Consider the following 19,534-nt stretch of genomic DNA (forward strand, 5'->3'; position numbering starts at 1 on the left):
CTTGTAACATTTATGTAACTATTTGTGTTTTACAAGTAATCTCGATAAATTGTAATTTGTCTATTTAAATGGACCATCACTCAGGCATGCAACCTTAGAGAAAGCTCGTGTTGTTGGAATGTGTGTCAGGGGTGAGCCAAGAGGAATCTTTTTCCATGAAACACTCAGTTGAGGCTATTCCTATATTCCTATACAGTATCTGACATAAGTTAGTACACCCCTCACATTTTTGTAAATATTTTATTATATCTTCATGTGACAACACTGAAGAAATGATACTTTGCTACAATGTAAAGTATTGAGTGTACAGCCTGTATAACAGTGTACATTTGCTGTCCCCTCAAAATAACTCAACACACAGCCATTAATGTCTAAACCGTTGGCAACAAAAGAGAGTACACCCCTAAGTGGAAATGTCCAAATTGGGCCCAAAGTGTCAATATTTTGTGTGACCACCATTATTTTCCAGCCCTGCCTTAACCCTCTTGGGCATGGAGTTCACCAGAGCTTCACAGGTTGTCACTGGAGTCCTCTTCCTCTCCTCCATGACGACATCACGGAGCTGGTGGACCTTGCGCTCTCCCACCTTCTGTTTAAGGATGCCCCACAGATGCTCAATAGGGTTTAGGTCTGGAGACATGCTTGGCCAGTCCATCACCTTTACCCTCAGCTTCTTTAGCAAGGCAGTGGTCGTCTTGGAGATGTGTTTGGGGTCGTTATCATGTTGGAATACTGCTCTGCGGTCCAGTCTCCGAAGGGAGGGGATCATGCTCTGCTTCAGTATGTCACAGTACATGTTGGCATTCATGGTTCCCTCAATGAACTGTAGCTCCCCAGTGCTGGCAGCATTCATGCAGGCCCAGACAATGACACTCCCACCACCATGCTTGACTGTAGGCAAGACACACTTGTCTTTGTACTCCTCACCTGGTTGCAGCCACACACGCTTGACACCATCTGAACCAAATAAGTTTATCTTGGTCTCATTGGACCATACGACATGGTTCCAGTAATCCATTTCCTTAATCTGCTTGTTTTCAGCAAACTGTTTGCAGGCTTTCTTGTGCATTATCTTTAGAAGAGGCTTCCTTCTGGGACGACAGCCATGCAGACCAATTTGATGCAGTTTGCAGCGTATGGTCTGAGCACTGACAGACTGACCCCCCCCCTTTCAACCTCTGCAGCAATGCTAGCAGCACTCATACATCTATTTCCCAAAGACAACCTTTGTATATGACGCTGAGCACGTGCACTCAACTTCTTTGGTCGACCATGGCGAGGCCTGTTCTGAGTGGAACCTGTCCTGTGAAACCGCTGTATGGTTTTGCCCACCGTGCTGCAGCTCAGTTTTAGGGTCGTGCCAATCTCCTTATAGCCTAGGCCATCTTTATGTAGAGCAACAATTCTTTTTTTTTCAGATTCTCAGGAAGTTCTTTGCCATGAAGTGCTATGTTGAACTTCCAGTGACCAGTATGAGATAGTGTGAGAGTGATAACACCACATATAACACACCTGCTCCCCATTCACACATGAGACCTTGTAACACTAACGAGTCACATGACACTGGGGAGGGAAAATGGCTAATTGGGCCCAATTTGGACATTTCCACTTAGGGGTGTACTCACTTTTGTTGCCAACGGTTTAGACATTAATGGCTCACTACTTTACATTGTAGCAAAGTGTCATTTCTTCAGTGTTGTCACATGAAAAGATATAATAAAATATTTACAAAAATGTGAGGGGTGTACTGACTTTTGTGAGATACTTTATTTTAAGATACATGCTATGAAGATGTTCGAGTGTGGCATAAATGGATTGGGGTTAGCTCTATCATTTGTTATCCTTTTCTGGTCAGAATATTAAGTTCAGGTAAGGCAATAGTTTTTTAGTTTGAAACACCCTTGACACATCGCATTTGAACCTAAAAGTCAAAGCTAACCAAGGGTCACATTTTGGAATAAAACGATTACGAAATGCGGTTTGTTCATTTATAATTATTCTTGTTGATTTGTTGCACAAAAGCACTTTTCCATGTACTGCTCTACCCATCCACTATCTCACTATGGAGGTTTGACAGCATCATCCTGTTAAAAGCCAAATAAAATGTAAGCTGTGCTGCTTCTTGATTGGCTAGAGAAAGTAAATCTCTTTTTTTTCAAACTTTAGGGATATTGGGGCTATGTATTGCAAAATTAAGTGTCTATTTGTAAGCGTTAAATCTCATTTCCATGTATATTATGTATCTAATGTTTATAAAATATTAAATTTGGAAGCTTATGTACCCTTTAATGATGAACATACAATATTTTTATTGTGATTTGTTGCATGAATGTCAAATCACTTCCTTTCCCGCTTTGCCTTTTGTCTTCAGGACACAGTCCTCTTCACCCAGTGGACAGCCATACATATACCACGTTAGGGAGCTTACTGGATGACCAGCATTGGCATTCTATACGCATTGAGCGTTATGGTCGTGACCTTAATATAACCCTGGATGGGGAAATACAACGTATTCGCTGCAAGGGGGATTTTGACCAGCTGGATCTGGACACAGAGGTTGGTTGGCTTTAAAGCGACTGAAAAAGACCTTGACTGTGATACACATAGCATAACAGACTCTCTAATAGCTGCTGTACCTCTGCTCTTCAGTAATCCTGTAACCCATTAAACATTTAGCTTTCATTATGTTTCCCTATGGTACAGAAGTAAAAGGTATACTTAAGTCAAAATTAAACTTTCATGATTCAGTTTTAAAGAGCTTAACCAATTTACTTTCATTATTAAATTGTGCACAGTCTTTTTATAAGCACACTTTCTGAGGCACCAGCTCCTACTGAGCATGTTAGCCACCAGAGATTTGCTGCTGGTTGTCACATGATGTGGTGGGCAGGGAAATGGATGACATTTTTAAATTTAGAGTAAGTGTTGATGCATTGTTTTTTTATTGTACATCTGTTGATTATTGCAGTTCTGCATATAATGGTCCTTTAAGAAAGGCGATAAGATGTTTCTAACTTTTTAGATGAGGAAATAAGCAACTCCTTATGTGCGACAACCCTAGTGGCATTCGGAAAGGTTAAAATGCCACTATTAATTGGGTAGCCCCGTGCCTACATTACTGGATTCAAAGACAAGACCATAAGCATTTTAAGCAGATACATAGCTGTACATTTTATTGCTTTTAAAACCTTGTATTTTCTCCTGTATGTAACTAGACAACAGTTAAATTAAATATTTATTATACAAAGACTAAAGCGATTAAAACTCATTTCATTAAGTGTAAAGCATTTCTCAGCCTAATTATAGTTTTATTCAATTTAAATTCCTATTCTTTGTTACGTTGCATAAGCCATTACTATTCAGAGGGCATATCATAGAATCCAATCCATTAGCAGCTACAGAGCTAATGTAACTAGGCAATATAATCTGAAGTGTACCACAATCTCCTAACGCCTACAAGTTCGTAGCCTGTATGTGTTTCTGTAGCTACAAACTGTCACTACTTTCCTGCAGTTTGAACATGATCTGATCAATAAAATAGAGTTGCCATACATAAAGAGGTACTGTTACTTATTTGTGTAAAAGCTTCATGTTAGTGATAAGATCTAGGTTTGTGTCAGCAAGCGGGTATATAAGGCTTATAGGTCTGAGCAGAATTCAACATGAATCTCTTACTCCATAGAAACTTGTGTTTCAGCCTTGCCATTACACTATTTACCACTTTAAATTGATTTTAGCAAATACCATTATTAAAATAGACCCAGTATCATCAAATTGTTATTGATGTTTGTTTTTTTAAGTCACTTAAATGTTTTATATAGTTATATATTATATAGCTATAATAAAGTGGTGATGTATGAACGATGCAATTTGTTTTTATGATGCAGAGCTTGACCTGGAACTTGTAGGTGCACAAACTATAAGACCATTTGATTTTTGGGACTATGATCAAAAAGTGCCATCAATCTGGGCTCTCCCCATATGGCACTTTTGTTGTAGTTATAGTTCTGATTGGAGAACAATTCAAACCCTTAGGTCACAGAAAAATTTACTTTTGAAGTGGGCGGCGGAACACAGGGAATTTTAATTTCATATCTATATTACAAAGTATAAGAACACAAGGGTAGGACCAGCACACCTGAATTCATCAATGATCCATAGATTTCATGGTAGGTGCAATCATACAGAGTCCAATCCCATAGACTCCAAATAAGTATCCAAAAGCAAATGATGATGCACTCAATGAAGTGAAAGGGCTTTTTATTAAAGTAAACAGCAACGTTTCGGGGCTACTTTTATTAAAGTAAACGTTGCTGTTTACTTTAATAAAAAGCCCTTTCACTTCATTGAGTGCATCATCATTTGCTTTTGGATATATATTACAAAGTATGTTTTAGCTCATCTTGATTACAACTGATGGATTAAACTCCATCTAAAATATCACTAACATTCCAGATCTGATTTTATAAACGGGGAGAGTTTACCATCACTTTAAACACCGCACCTTCTCAGAGGGTCAGCAGAAGCTTGTATGACACAAATTAGATCAGAAGAAATGCAGACACGTCTCTGGGCAGGCATAGTGTTTGAATACTAGTGCTCAGGCCCTCACATCATATGAGCATATGCAGCTGAAAAACGGTAATACGTTTTACTAGAAGCATTTTTGCAATTGGAAGTATATTGCAAAAATGCTTATACTTCAAATTGAAATGCACCCATGCACGTTTCATTTTTGATGTTTCTATCTCTTTAATGACTCAACAATTTTATTACATCTAGTTGAAAAGTGTATCCCCTGCATTTTCAAATTATTATTATTGTCATCATTTAATTTAAATTAAAAAAAAAAATGTTTAATCTCTATCTTTATGTCTATATGACTGCTTAAACATTAGGTTCTTTTAATTCAACCAGCACAGCCAAGTATTATCAGAATGTATTATTCGTGATGCTTTTTGGGAGTGGGAGAGTTAACTATAGATTTGCTCTCTTCTATGAAATAATTATGTCATGTCTATTTTATTGTATTTACTTTGGAAATAACCATTCATTTGCATGAAATTGTTACTAATTTGCCACTGTGTGAGTCGTGCATATATTTAACCTTGTATATAATCGGTGCACTTTTATGCAAGATTCCTCAAATTTGTTTTAATGTGTGTTCTAGAGTTAAAAGTAAGGCAAAGTCTAAAAATGTTATATAGTTTTGTTCTTTTGTGATAATAATAGTGTTGATCACCAAAATTTATCTTAAAGGGACTTAAAGGAACATAAAACCCCACATTTTTCTATCATGATTCAGATAGAGCATACAATTTTAGAAAACTTTACAATTTACTTCTATTATAAAATTTGCTTCATTCTCTTTGTATCTTTTGTTGAAGGAGCAGCAATGCATTACTGGGAGATAGCTGAACATATAGGGTGAGCCAATAAGAAGAGTAATATTTGTAGTCACCAATCAGCAGCTATCTCCCAGTAGTGCATAGCTGCTCCTGAGCGTACCTGTGTATGCTTTTCAAAAAAGGATACCTAGAGAACAAAGCAAATTAGTTAATAGAAGTACATTTCTTAATCACAAAAGAACATTTTTGGCTTTTATGTCCCTTTTAGGTAAAATCTGAAATGCACTACAGTATTTCTTAAATACAATTAGAAATCATTTTTGCCGTATATGTCAGTTTTCAAAAATGTGTCTTTTAAAAGTAATTAAATACAAACTAATAACATTTAGCTTTTCTGCAATGTGTTGCAAATACTTCTGTATGCCGCATGGCTATTGATCTACCCTGTAACCTTTGGTATTGTCTACAAGTGCCTGGTATTGAACTAGATAGTCTGGTATTTCAACCAGCAGCTCATTTATACAAAAAGATGGACATTTAACTAACTGAGTATGATTTTTGGTCTGATGAGGGTATAGGGCTGACAAGGACTGCAGTGCCATGGGCCTGATCTTGTCACATTGTTGACAGGGCCTGTAGGGCCATGTGACAGAGATGAGGTTTTAAGGTACAAATAACTCACTTGTGGCTACAGGCAACAGTGATTACTCTGATGTGGGAGTATAAATGACATGGGTTCAAGGAAAGGGGGGTCTGATTTGAGGTATGATGTGGGCATGGGGTTTTTTCTGAGATAGGTAAGTTGACCCCATCTACTGCTAAGATTGCCAGGTGTCCAGTATTGAACTGGACAGTCCAATATTTTAGCAGGCTGTCCATTAAAAATCTATACAAAAATACGGGACACTTAAATGTCCAGTATTTTTAAAATCTTCTAAGTGTTGGCTAAATGTAAGAATCCTCCTATGCCTCTATCAGTGACGTCAGAGACTGGTGAGGCAGTGGCTAGGTTACGCCTTCATTCTTTAGATATCCTTTGTTGAAGAAATAGCAATGCACATGGGTGAGCCAATCACATGAGGTATCTATGTGCAGCCACCAATCAGCAGCTACTGAGCATATTTAGATATGATTTTCAACAAAGGACATCAAAAGAATGAAGAAAATTAGATATTAGATGTAAATTGGAAAGTTATTTAAATTTGCATATGGGTTTCATATGTGTTTCATGTCCCTTTAAATGGTGTCTTGGAAAACTGGTCAACTTAGCAAACATCTGATTTTAGTCTAAAAGGATTGTAACAGAAACTCTTGCCAGATAACCCAATGCTTGCTCTGATTATGAGATCTAGAAATCCATGCCCATTAAAATATGTTTAAAACATACTTTTTACTTTAATGCTGCAAATTATGCTTATAGATTCTTTCATTACATAAGGGATGAGAGTCAGAGGGGGAGGAAGAGAGACAGAGAGAGAAAGAGACCATGGGGGAGAACAACACATAAGGAGAGAGATGGATAGATAGAGAGAGAGAGAGACACACACACAAGGGGGGGAGAGAGGGACCACTGCATTTTAAAGTAATAAAACAGCAGAGCTACAGAGAGTTCAGAAAATTAGTCTATAATTTAGTGTGAAGTGCAGAGGCAAGCTGCTAAGTTAGTGGGTGTAAAGTTTGAGTAAACAAAATACAAAAAAACGACCCTGCTGTAAAAGAGTAAAAAAACACTAAACCACATTCATTAAATTATCATTTTCACTAACAGAATCCCTTTCAGTAAAATCTTACTTTAATAAGATGCGGCTGAAACACTGATCTCTGTGCCTCTTTTCCTGCTCTGTAAGGATTCAGGAAGTGACAGTGGCACATTCCACTGCACTTAGAGGGGAAGAACAGAACTCTGTTTTTCACTTTAGCAAAGCTAGCAGGTTCACAGGACAGCAACAAAATATATGAAAGTAGTTTTTTCCGTTTTTGTTTTGTTTTATATGATTTAACATCCAGCCCCAACCCTATGTTCCACTTACTAATGCCTCTCGCTGGATTGGTTCAGCCCAAATAGGACTGCCTCAAATAAGCAGTTATGGGCCATGCAATGATCTTAACCACTTGCATCCAGTAGGTGGTGCAGAATGTTGTGTAATGGTGGGCAGACCTGCTTGTGCCTCTCCATTGCACAACATATAGCTGTGAGAAAAAAAATGCTGGGGAAATTATTTTTTTTTTTAAAGCCAATAAAAAAAATATATTTTTGCCCATATGAGAGGTGAAGCACTGCCTCACCTGCCTCTAGTGACTGCACATCACTGGCCTCTATGCTTTAAAATATGGCCTAAAAGTAGTGAAACTGATAAGGGTGTTAAATCATTGCTGTGTGTGCTTTTGGCAGTCAAGGGGACCAAATCACTACTGCATATGTGTGTTACTGGTATCAAAAAATTTAAAACTATTGAAGTGTATGTTACTGGCAACCAATGGTATAAAATTACTGCACAGTTGTGAAAAATATACATGGTGGGATCAAGGGTGTGGTCTACGGTTGAGCTTTTGGGAGGACCCCACCTTACACCTGTAGGTGTTCTGGTATTTTTATGGACCACATCTGGCAACCCTATTTACTGGCCCTTGGTCACCCACTGCTCGTTGAGTATTTCTGCAGAGGACAGCTGGCAATCATGTGGGCACAGGAGGGTGCACAAAAACTGCCACCATATCTGGGGCAGATGCATTCATTGTTAAAGTTATCTGTCAAGCTCTGATTTCTTATACATTAAAGAGATATTTTTTGTGTGAACAAAAAATGTATTGCAAATATGCTTCTAATTATATTGAAAATTAATGTATGTGTGTGCCATTAATAAAGCACTCACTGAATCTGTGAAGAAAGAAAATATAATTTCCTAAAATATACATTATATTAGAATAACTATTTCTAAATGAATAAAGAGAAAATTGCTAAAAAAAATTGCCTGGTTTCACAATCACATTGTAAAATTTGCCCCTGCAGTCCCATTTCATTGCTTCTGTATAGGAATTACTACTCACCTTCTATTCAATATAGATGTCCAGCTCTCTCTGATCTTTCCCAACAGATATTCTTTGCAGGAATCATTTACCAAGAGAAGAGTATCACCCATAAGCAAAACTTTCGGGGATGCCTGGAGAACATTCATTTTAATGGAATAAATATAGCTGACCTAGCAAGAAGAAAAAAGTCATCCGTAAAATTTGTGGTGAGTGTGGATTCTCATCTTGCAGTTTAGAAATTACAATTCTCATATCTATATACATAGACAAGACCATAGTTTTTGTGGGTAGGAGGAAGGTTTAATCAATATTATTTTCCTTTATTTATAAAGCTTCAGTGCATTCTACAGCTGAATGATAATAGCTTCATGATGACAGAGTAATATGTACAAAAAGTCAGTTGAATACTAAAGGAGGTAGAGGACCACACATATGAGTTACCTTGTGATGTACACCACCCTTACAAATAGGTTATTTTTAGGACTGATGGTCTTGTGAACTTAGAGAATCTGGCCTCTAGTTATCAACGTGTCTACTTACCTGCCTTTGCCGGCCCCAATAAGCCCGCCTAAGCTCGCCTCACATCGCCTCCGCGGATCTGAATACGTTCGCCAAAGTTATAAAAAAAGCTGTCAAAAAGCTGCGCACCAAGTACGGGGCGATGAGCAGCGGACTGTGATAGTTATCACTCATCCGATCTCGCTGCTCTTCGGCTTTTTCCCAGCTTTATTGATACTCCTGTCACTAAGCACCCACACTAAACGACACTGTTCTACCCCCTATACCGGCACCCCCGGAGCCCCCCGCAACTAAATAAAGTTATTAACCCCTAAACCGCCGCTCCCGGAGCCCACCACCACTCTAATAAACTGATTAACCCCTAAACCGCCGCTCCCGGACCCCGCCGCCACCTACATTATACCTAGTAACCCCTATCCTGCCCCCTCTATACCGACGCCACCTATAATAAATTTATTAACCCCTATCCTGCCAATCCCGCACCCCGCCGCAACTAAATAAATTGTTTAACCCCTAAACCGCTTTTCCCGGACCCCGCTGCCACCTATATTAAACTTAACCCCTAATCTGCCCCCCCTACACCGTTGCCACCTATAATAAATATGTTAACCCCTAAACCGCCGCTACCGGACCCCTAAGTCTAACCCTAACCCTAACACCCACCTAGCTTAAATATTAATTAAATACATCTAAATAAATATTATTCTTATTAACTAAATTAATCCTATTTAAAACTAAATACTTACCTATAAAATAAACCCTAATATAGCTACAATATAACTAATAATTATATTGTAGCTATTTTAGGATTTATTTTTATTTTACAGGCAAATTTCAAATTATTTATCTAGGTACAATAGCTATTAAATAGTTATTAACTATTTAATAGCTACCTAGTTAAAATAAAGACAAATTTACCTGTAAATTAAATCCTAACCTAAGTTACAATTAAACCTAACACTACACTATCATTAAATAAATTATTCCTATTTAAAATTAAATACTTACCTGTAAAATAAACCCTAAGATAGCTACAATGTAATTAATAATTACATTGTAGCTATTTTAGGATTTATATTTATGTTACAGGTAACTTTGTATTTATTTTAGCTAGTTAGAATAGTTATTAAATAGTTATTAACTATTTAATAACTACCTAGCTAAAAGAAATACAAAATTACCTGTAAAATAAATCCTAACCTAAGTTACAATTAAACCTAACACTACACTATCATTAAATAAATTATTCCTATTTAAAACTAAATACTTACCTGTAAAATAAACCCTAAGATAGCTACAATGTAATTAATAATTACATTGTAGCTATTTTAGGATTCATATTTATGTTACATGTAACTTTGTATTTATTTTAGCTAGTTAGAATAGTTATTAAATAGTTATTAACTATTTAATAACTACCTAGCTAAAAGAAATACAAAATTACCTGTAAAATAAATCCTAACCTAAGTTACAATTAAACCTAACACTACACTATCATTAAATTAATTAAATAAATTAGCTACAAATAACTACAATTAAATACAATTAAATAAACTAACTAAAGTACAAAAAATAAAAAAAATAAGTTACAAAAAATAAAAAGTTACAAACATTAAAAAAATATTACAACAATTTTAAGCTACTTACACCTATTTTAAGCCCCCTAATAAAATAACAAAGCCCCCCAAAATAAAAAAATGCCCTACCCTATTCTAAATTTCGAAAGTTAACAGCTCTATTACCTTACCAGCCCTTAAAAGTGCCTTTTGCGGGGCATGCACCAAAGTATTCAGCTCTTTTGCCTGTAAAAAAAAATACAACCCCCCCAACATTAAAATCCACCACCCACACACCCCTACTCTAACCCAAACCCCCCTTAAATAAACCTAACACTACCCCTCTGAAGATCATCCTACCTTTAGCCGTCTTCAGCCAGCCGACCACTGATGGAACAGAAGAGGACATCCTCAGCGGCCAAAGTCATCATCCAAGGGGCGCTGAAGAAGTCTTCCATCCGATTGAAGTCATCATCCAAGGGGCGCTGAAGAAGTCTTCCATCCGATTGAAGTCATCATCCAAGGGGCGCTGAAGAGGTCTTCCATCTGACTGAAGTCTTCATCCAGGCGGCGTATTCAATCTTCATCCATCCGGAGCGGAGCCATCTTCAGACAAGCCGACGAGGAGCCATCTTCTTCCACCGACGACTTCCCGACGAATGACGGTTCCTTTAAGTGACGTCATCCAAGATGGCGTCCCTCGAATTCGGATTGGCTGATAGGATTCTATCAGCCAATCGGAATTAAGGTAGGAAAAATCTGATTGGCTGATTGAATCAGCCAATCAGATTGAAGTTCAATCCGATTGGCTGATCCAATCAGCCAATAAGATTGAGCTCGCATTCTATTGGCTGTTCCAATCAGCCATAGGAATCAATGGGATGTCGGGCAGCAGCGAACATGAGCTTTCGCTATGGTCAGACTCCCATTGATTCCTATGGGATCCGCCCCCTCCAGGGCGGCAGATTGAAAACCAGGTACGCTGGGCCGGAAAAGTCATTTGGTAACTCCCAAAAGTAGTCAGATTGTGCCGAACTTGCGTTCGGAACATCTGGAGTGATGTAAGAATTGATCTGTGTCGGACTGTGTCCGGCGGATCGAAGCTTACGTCACTATATTCTACTTTTGCCGGGCAGCAGGGCTTGATAACTAAGGCGAATCAGCCTCGCCACAAATATGCTGCGGAATTCCAGCGTATTTGAGGTTGACGGCTTGATACCTAGGCCTCAATGTGTAGGTTGTAAAAAGAAAGGGACATACAGCCGAGCCTTGTGACGTCCCAAAAGAGGGTGTGCCAGACAAAGATACACTGATAAGAAAGGAAGAGAACTGCAAGAGGGCTGTGTCACAAATGCCAAAAGAATAGACAGTGGTCAAGAAGAATTACTACTGAATAATGGCCTTTAGACTTAATTGTCAACAGGTGCTTTTTAACATTGCTGATTGCAGACTCTGTGGAGTATTGAGATGAAAGCCAGACTGCACAAGGTCAGAAGAGAATTAGATGTATGGATGAGTCATAGTCATTTATATACCAGCCTTCAACAATGTTTAATGTGAGAGTTACTAGAGACAGGACAGAAGATGGGAGGATGGGCAGAGTCCATGAAAGGTTTCTTAAGGATAGGTGAGAAAAATGTATGTTTAAGGAGATACTGAATATATGTGAAGAATAATGTAAATATATATGTAAGAGTATATTAATGTGAAGATAGCAGCTGTGAAGTTGCAGGATCAAGAGTAGTAAGATAGGAGGATAGTAAGAGGTTAGCTACCTCATACTTTGCAACATGTCTGATGGAACCACCTTTGTGAATTAATTTGGGAATCGCAAGAAACTTTGATCATTTTATATGAGTGTTATCGTGGTGGGATATTATTTCATATGAAAAAAAAATCTATTTGCAGATAGTGAGAGACCACAATGGGAGATGTGGGTGGAGCAATAAAAGTGCTTAACAAACATGTTGCACAATAAGTTGATAAATAGTTGAAAGTATATCTGATTGGTGAGCTTGAGGTCATATAACAGTAGCAGTTTTGCATAAATCTGTAGTGTAAAAAAGTCAACCGAGGTGCAAGTTTTCCTCCAATAAAGCTAAAAAGCATTGGAACATTTCTGCAAGTTGTATGTAAACTGAGTAAGCCTTTAATGAGACATGATGTGGGCCATTGTAAGTAAGGCCACTTTCCAAAGGGCTGAGATTAGATTGTGTAGAGAAGACAATCAGTCAGTTTATGAGAGCAGTGGAGAAGCTTTATCAGTCCATGATAGTTACCACCAAGAATGAAGGCCAGAATGTCAGAAAGGAGACTGTATAGCAACCAGGAAGCAAAACGATCAAGTAAATGTATTGGTAAATGTGAGGAAAAGGATTGGGTGATAGTGTAGGGTGCCAACAACACCTCCCTGTCTTTAAACAGACCTGGATGTTTGGCTAATTAAAAGGCCTCTTATAATAGTGAATCAGGGGAGGTCTCAGTTATTGTAAAGAGCCAGATTTCAGTGAGATCACAGAAGTTGAGGGAGAAAGAAATGTAATATTTAGATGTAGAAGTAAGCTTGTTGCAGACAGAGTGAGATTCTCGTAGCGCACAATTAATATGTGTGTTTGCGTGGATGGGTAAGCAATGGATTGGGAGTCCCTTTTTTTAAGAGTTTTGAAAAATAGACATGGTTGAATGAGAGCTTGAAAGTAAATAAATACATAAAATAATACACACATGAATGTCTTTGGTTCTTAAAGGGACACTGAACCCAAATTTTTTTCTTTCGTGATTCAGATAGAGCATGACATTTTAAGCAACTTTCTAATTTACTCCTATTATCAAATTTTCTTCATTCTCTTGGTATCTTTATTTGAAATGCAAGAATGTAAGTTTAGAACCTGGGTTGTTCTTGCTGATTGGTGGATAAATCCATCCACCAATAAAAAAGTACTGTCCAGAGTTCTGAACCAATAAAAAAAAACTTAGATGCCTTCTTTTTCAAATAAAGATAGCAAGAGAACAAATAAAAAGTGACAATAGGAGTAAACTAGAAAGTTGCTTAAAATTGCATGCTCTGAATTATGAAAGAAAAATTTGGGTTCAGTGTCCCTTTAATTACATTTCCTGAACCACAAGCTTAGGTTTATTTCATTTTTAGCACTTTAAGTCTTCGGTGCTGTGAATATAGTGACAACAATTCATAGCTTAAACAATAATGTGCAGAGCAGCACTTAATGTGCAGATTGTACTAAAAGGTTTGTGGCCATAAAATTTAACTGCTTGGTCAACACAAATGTAAAAGGATACTAATGAAAAACTAGAGTACTACTTTAAATATGAATTGTTGCTTGAAATGAAATGAGCATGTAATAAGGCAACAATTGGGGGTTACATGACTCTAATACATCTGTAAAGGAATATGAAATGCAATCTATAGTTATACAGATACAGCACATTACACCTAAATTAATTTATGCATTCCATAAGGTTACACGTTTACAATTTAAATTGTACTGGGTGATGAAAAAAGATACAGATAGCCAAATAAACAATCTTTAGTTAGAACACATTTTAAGATATAATTGCAAGTAAGAATACAAGAGGAAAATCTGTGATTACAAAATAAACGGTGAGATTACGAGTTTGGCGTTAGCCTTAAAAAGCAGCGTTGAGAGGTCCCAATGCTGCTTTTTATCTAACGCTGGTATTATGAGTCTGACAGGTAGAGGCTCACCGCTCACTTTTCTTCCGCGACTCGAGGCTACCGCAAATCCCCTTACGTCAATTGCGTATTCTATCTTTTTAATGGGATTTGCCTAACACTGGTATTACAAGTCTTGGAAGAAGTGAGCGGTAGACCCTCTCCTGTCAAGACTTCGACTGCATTTAAAAGTCAGTAGTTAAGGGTTTTATGGGCTAACGCCGGAACATAAAACTCTTAATTAAAGTGCTAAAAAGTACACTAACACCCATAAACTACCACCCCCCCATCGCAAACACTTTAATAAAACATTTTAACCCCTAATCTGCCGACCGGACATCGCCACCACCTACATTATACTTATGAACCCCTAATCTGCTGCCCCTAACATCGCCGACACCTACATGATATTTATTAACCCCTAATCTGCCACCCCCAACGTCGCCGCCTCCTACCTACAATTATTAACCCAGCCACTTTAATAAATGTATTAACCCCTAAACTGCCGCACTCCCACCTCGCAAACACTAGTTCAATTTTATTAACCCCTAATCTGCCGTCCCTAACATCGCCGACACCTACTTACATTTATTAACCCTTAATCTGCCACCCCCAATGTCGCCGCTACTATATTAAAGTTATTAACCCCTAAACCTAAGTCTAACCCCCCCTAACTTAAATATAATTTAAATTAAACAAAATTAATTTAACATAATTAAATAAATTATTCATTCCTATTTAAAACTAAATATTTACCTATAAAATAAACCCTAAGATAGCTACAATATAACTAATAGTTACATTGTAGCTATTTTAGGATTTATATTTATTTTACAGGCAACTTTGTATTTATTTTAACTAGGTACAATAGTTATTAAATAGTTATTAACTATTTAATAACTACCTAGCTAAAATAAGTACAAAATTACCTGTAAAATAAATCCTAACGTAAGTTACAATTACACCTAACACTACACTATCATTAAATAAATTACCTAAACTACCTACAATTAATTACAATTAAATTCAATAAACTAAAGTACAAAAAACCCCCCCACTAAATTACAGAAAATAAAAAAGAATTACAAGAATTTTAAACTAATTACACCTAATCTAATCCCCCTAATAAAATAAAAAAGCCCCCCAAAATAATAAAATGTCCCTACCCTATACTAAATTACAAATTGCCCTTAAAAGTTCCTTTTGTGGGGCATTGCCCCAAAGTAATCAGCTCTTTTACCTGTAAAAGAAAAATACAATACCCCCCAACATTAAAACCCACCACCCACACACCCCTACTCTAAAACCCACCCAATCCCCCCTTTAAAAAACCTAACTCTAACCCCCTGAAGATCTCCCTACCTTGAGCTGTCTTCACCCAGCCGGGCGATAGGTATTTAGTTTTAAATAGGAATAATTTATTTAATTATGATAAATTAATTTAGTTTAATTTAAATTGTATTTAAGTTGGGGGGGTTAGATATAGGGTTAGACTTAGGTTTAGGGGTTAATAAATTTATTATAGTAGCGGCGACGTTGGGGGTGGCAGATTAGGGGTTAATAAATGTAAGTAGGTGTCGGCGATGTTAGGGACAGCAGATTAGGGGTTAATAAAATTTAACTAGTGTTTGTTAGGCGGGAATGCGGCGGTTTAGGGGTTAATACATTTATTAAAGTGGCGGTGATGTCCAGTCGGCAGATTAGGGGTTAATAATTTTAGGTAGGTGGTGGTGACGTTGGGGGCGGCTGATTAGGGGTTTATAACTATAATATAGGCGGCGGCGATGTTGGGGGCAGTATATTAGGGGTTCATAGGGATAATGTAGGTGGCGGCGTTGTCCGTGGCGGCAAATTAGGGGTTAATAATATAATGTAGGTGTCAGCGATAGCGGGGGCAGCAGATTAGGGGTTAATAAGTGTAAAATTAGGGGTGTTTAGACTCAGGGTTCATGTTAGGGTGTTAGGTGCAGACATATTTTTTATTTTCTCATAGGAAACAATGGAGCTGCGTTAGAAGCTGGACGCTGCTTTTTTGCAGGTGTTAGGTTTTTTTCCAACCAGCTCAGCCCCATTGTTTCTTATGGGGAAATCGTGCATGAGCACATTTAGCCAGCTTACTGCTGACTTAAGCAACGCTAGTATTGAGGTGAGATGTGGAGCTAAATTCTGCTCTACGCTCACCTTTTTGCGGCTAACGCCAGGTTTAAAAAAACCTGTAATACCAGAGTTGGCTTAAGGTAGCGTTAGAAAAAAAAGCCTTGTTAGCTCCGCACCCCTGTTCACGCCAAACTCGTAATCTCGGCGAAAGTGCGTTGTCAGATAAGAGAGAAAAGTGATACTTTTGCATTAATCATAGTGATACGATTTTATTGAGATAATAAAATCTACAAAACTTTTAAACCCTTTTGAAATTTGCTTTTATCACTATTCACTATCTAATAGTTTTACAAGTAGATTTAATAAAGTTATAATAAAATGAAATAAATTAAACGTTTGTTATAAAATAAAACATTGTAAAAAATATATACTTTTTGTAATGTTATGAAGAATAAAAACAAGTCTAAATCCTCTGCATTGTGCACGTTATATAGTAAAAACATATATAAAAAAATAGGTTGTTTTATTTTGTATGTAGTCATTTGTTGAGATATTATTAACAGGTTAGTGCATCATGCAATTACAGATACACAGAAGCACCCTACATGAATTCCTAATGGAAAATAATGTGACTGCTGCATTTGGTTGGTTGTTCTTGTTAAATGTGTAGACAGCTAAGAGATCAATTTGTGTATGTTAAAAGACTAATTGGGCTAAGTGTAATGTGTTTCTTGTTGGCAACCGAAGAGTAATGAGAATGGATTGACTGGAATCTTTAAAGGGAGATTCCAGTCAAAATTGAATTGCAGCTTTGAATTTAGTCATATTTGCAATATACATGTACTGACAAAAATGTTTCTTGTAAAAGTTGTCACTGTTTTATTGTTAACATTTGTCTCTGCACGTGCATGTGAAGCATAGCTAGATATCCTCAGTGCACCAGCATTTTAAACACTGCACAGTGGTGCTTGTATCATGTCAGCAATTAACACACACGGAGTCATTACCAGATGTTACAAGCCCTTTAGGATCTCTGAGGAAGTGCTGAGTTTAAAATACTGGTGCACAGTGCATACTTAAGTAGACTCTTGAAACAGCTTTTACTACAAACATTTTGCTAATACATGTATATTGCAAAAATGATTATGTTAAAAATTGAAATTCATTTAAATTTTGGTTGGAATGTCATTTTAAGGTCTTTAGCAATTTTAACGTACTGTAATGTAGCAAAGAAATTAAAACATATTTTGAAAAGAACTAAAGACATCCTTATTATAAAGAATGAACAAGAATAAGAAAAGGCTTAGTACAGCATATGGTGATGTTCTGTCTCTTAGAAACAATAGCACTGAGTTACACAATTGTACCAAATCTCCAATCTTAGAAGAGGCATACTAAAATAATTGTTTGTCATTATGATACTGAGATGTTTCCTAGTCGGGGATAAGGATTAATTAATCATGAAAACACTATTTTTACTTGGTTGCATGGAAAAACACAACAGGTGGGCACGGAGGATTAAAAGTCCAAAGCTTTATTAGCAGTCACATCCAAGTGAGTAAAACCAGGAAAGGAAGACGAGACAATGGGGCCGATTTATCATCGGTCTGTCCTACATGATCCGCTCAGCGGATCATGTCCGACAGACATCAATGAATGCCAACAGCATACGCTGTCAGGATTTATCATTGCACAAGCAGTTCTTATGAACTGCTTGTGCAATGCTGCCCCCTGCAGATTCGCGGCTGCTAGCAGGGTGTGTCAATCAGCCCGATCGTATAGGATCGGGCGGATTGATGTCCACAGCCTCCGACCAGGCGGTCCAGTTATCGAGTAGCGTACTAAGACCGCTGCTTCATAACTGCTGTTTCCAGTGAGCCTGAAGGTTCGCGCAGAAACAGGGGCATGAAGCTCCATTTGGATCTTGATAATTCGGCCCTAGTGTATTAATTTGTATTTATACAGCCAATGCTTCGCCGATTACAAATATGCAAAGCTGAAATTTCATGCACAATTAAATATAAAATCAGTAACTAGACTATTAGTGGTAAGCTGTGCTGAATTTATGTTTTTGGCTTTAAATTTCATTTGTGGTGTTTGCATTGTAATGAATAATTATATTCTTGGGAATTAAAAAAATACAATTAAAGAGCTTGCAATTTTTTTTTACATCTTTTATTTATTATCAGCAGGGATAACATTAGATTTCATAGTAACAAAGAGTTCATAACATAATATTTTTCTAAAAGGATAACATATGATAAGATATTAATTTCATATCAAATACATCAATTCGATAAATCAATAAGAAAGACAAAAAAAAAAAATTTCTAATCTTGAACCGTTGATATGAGTTACTACTTAGTTCAATCTGACTAGATATAAGTCTGCTGGATTTTCCTTTTAAAATAACAAAAATAAACCAGAGAGATAATATTCCTGGAATGGATTAACTTAACTATTTCTTGTGTTAGATTGTTTGCTTTCCTTTTTCTTTTTCTCTTTTTCTCCTTTTACTTTTGAATGTATCAAATTATGTCCAGAGCTGAGGGGGAGAGGGAAGGGAAGGGGGAAACAAAAAAAAAAAAAAAAAAAAAAAAAAAAAAAAAAAGAGCTGTTTGTTGTTCAGATAAGATAAGTTAAGTTACCATATGTCTAATAACACAATTTCGGTATTCCGAAATGGATAGATTAGAGTATCAATCTCGCTAGGGGGGAATATCCTAATAAATCTTGACCACTTTCGAAAAAAGCTAGTTATCTCTTGCTCCGAATTCAAGTTCGTTGCTAGTTGTTCAACTATACATTGTTTCCTAAGATAGTTTTTAATCTCTGTTATTGATGGTATAATATTGTGCTTCCAGTCCTTAAATAACAAATTTCTAGCTGCTAAAATGATTAGATTTATTATTCTTACTTCTTTTAAAGTTGGACTCTTATCTTTCAAGAAAATTATATCTATGCCTGTAAGCTTTAGAGGAGTTATTTTTAAGACTTTTTCTATCCAAAATTCTATTTTGAGCCAGAGTTGTTGCAGTTTAGGGCAAGACCATAATACATGAATTATGTCGGCCGCTGGTAATCTACATTTGGGGCAGCTATTAAAGTTTGTATTATGCCATTTATAACCTTTATCTGGGGAATAGTATGTTAAGTGTATGAGTTTCACATGGGACTCCCTCCAAGTCTCAGCTATTGTGGTCTCAAAAAGTAAGACTATAGAACGTAAAACCTGCTTCTTATGATCAATATTAATCATAAAGAGGTTTGTCCATTTTTGAGCTATTTGTTTG

At 36.9% G+C, this 19,534-nt stretch overlaps 1 protein-coding gene across 1 annotated transcript in view; it reads left to right on the plus strand.

The window, feature by feature from the left end:
- The window catches only part of CNTNAP1 (contactin associated protein 1), a 258,073-nt gene that overhangs the window by 96,080 nt on the left and 142,459 nt on the right, over positions 1-19,534 (plus strand). The window contains exons 6-7 of the mRNA XM_053699377.1: positions 2,372-2,556; positions 8,444-8,584. Of these exons, the coding sequence (XP_053555352.1) occupies positions 2,372-2,556; positions 8,444-8,584 (326 nt within the window). The remainder of the gene's footprint in view (positions 1-2,371; positions 2,557-8,443; positions 8,585-19,534) is intronic.

Source organism: Bombina bombina, chromosome 1, assembly GCF_027579735.1.
Source record: "Bombina bombina isolate aBomBom1 chromosome 1, aBomBom1.pri, whole genome shotgun sequence".
Classification (NCBI taxonomy): Eukaryota; Metazoa; Chordata; class Amphibia; order Anura; family Bombinatoridae; genus Bombina; species Bombina bombina.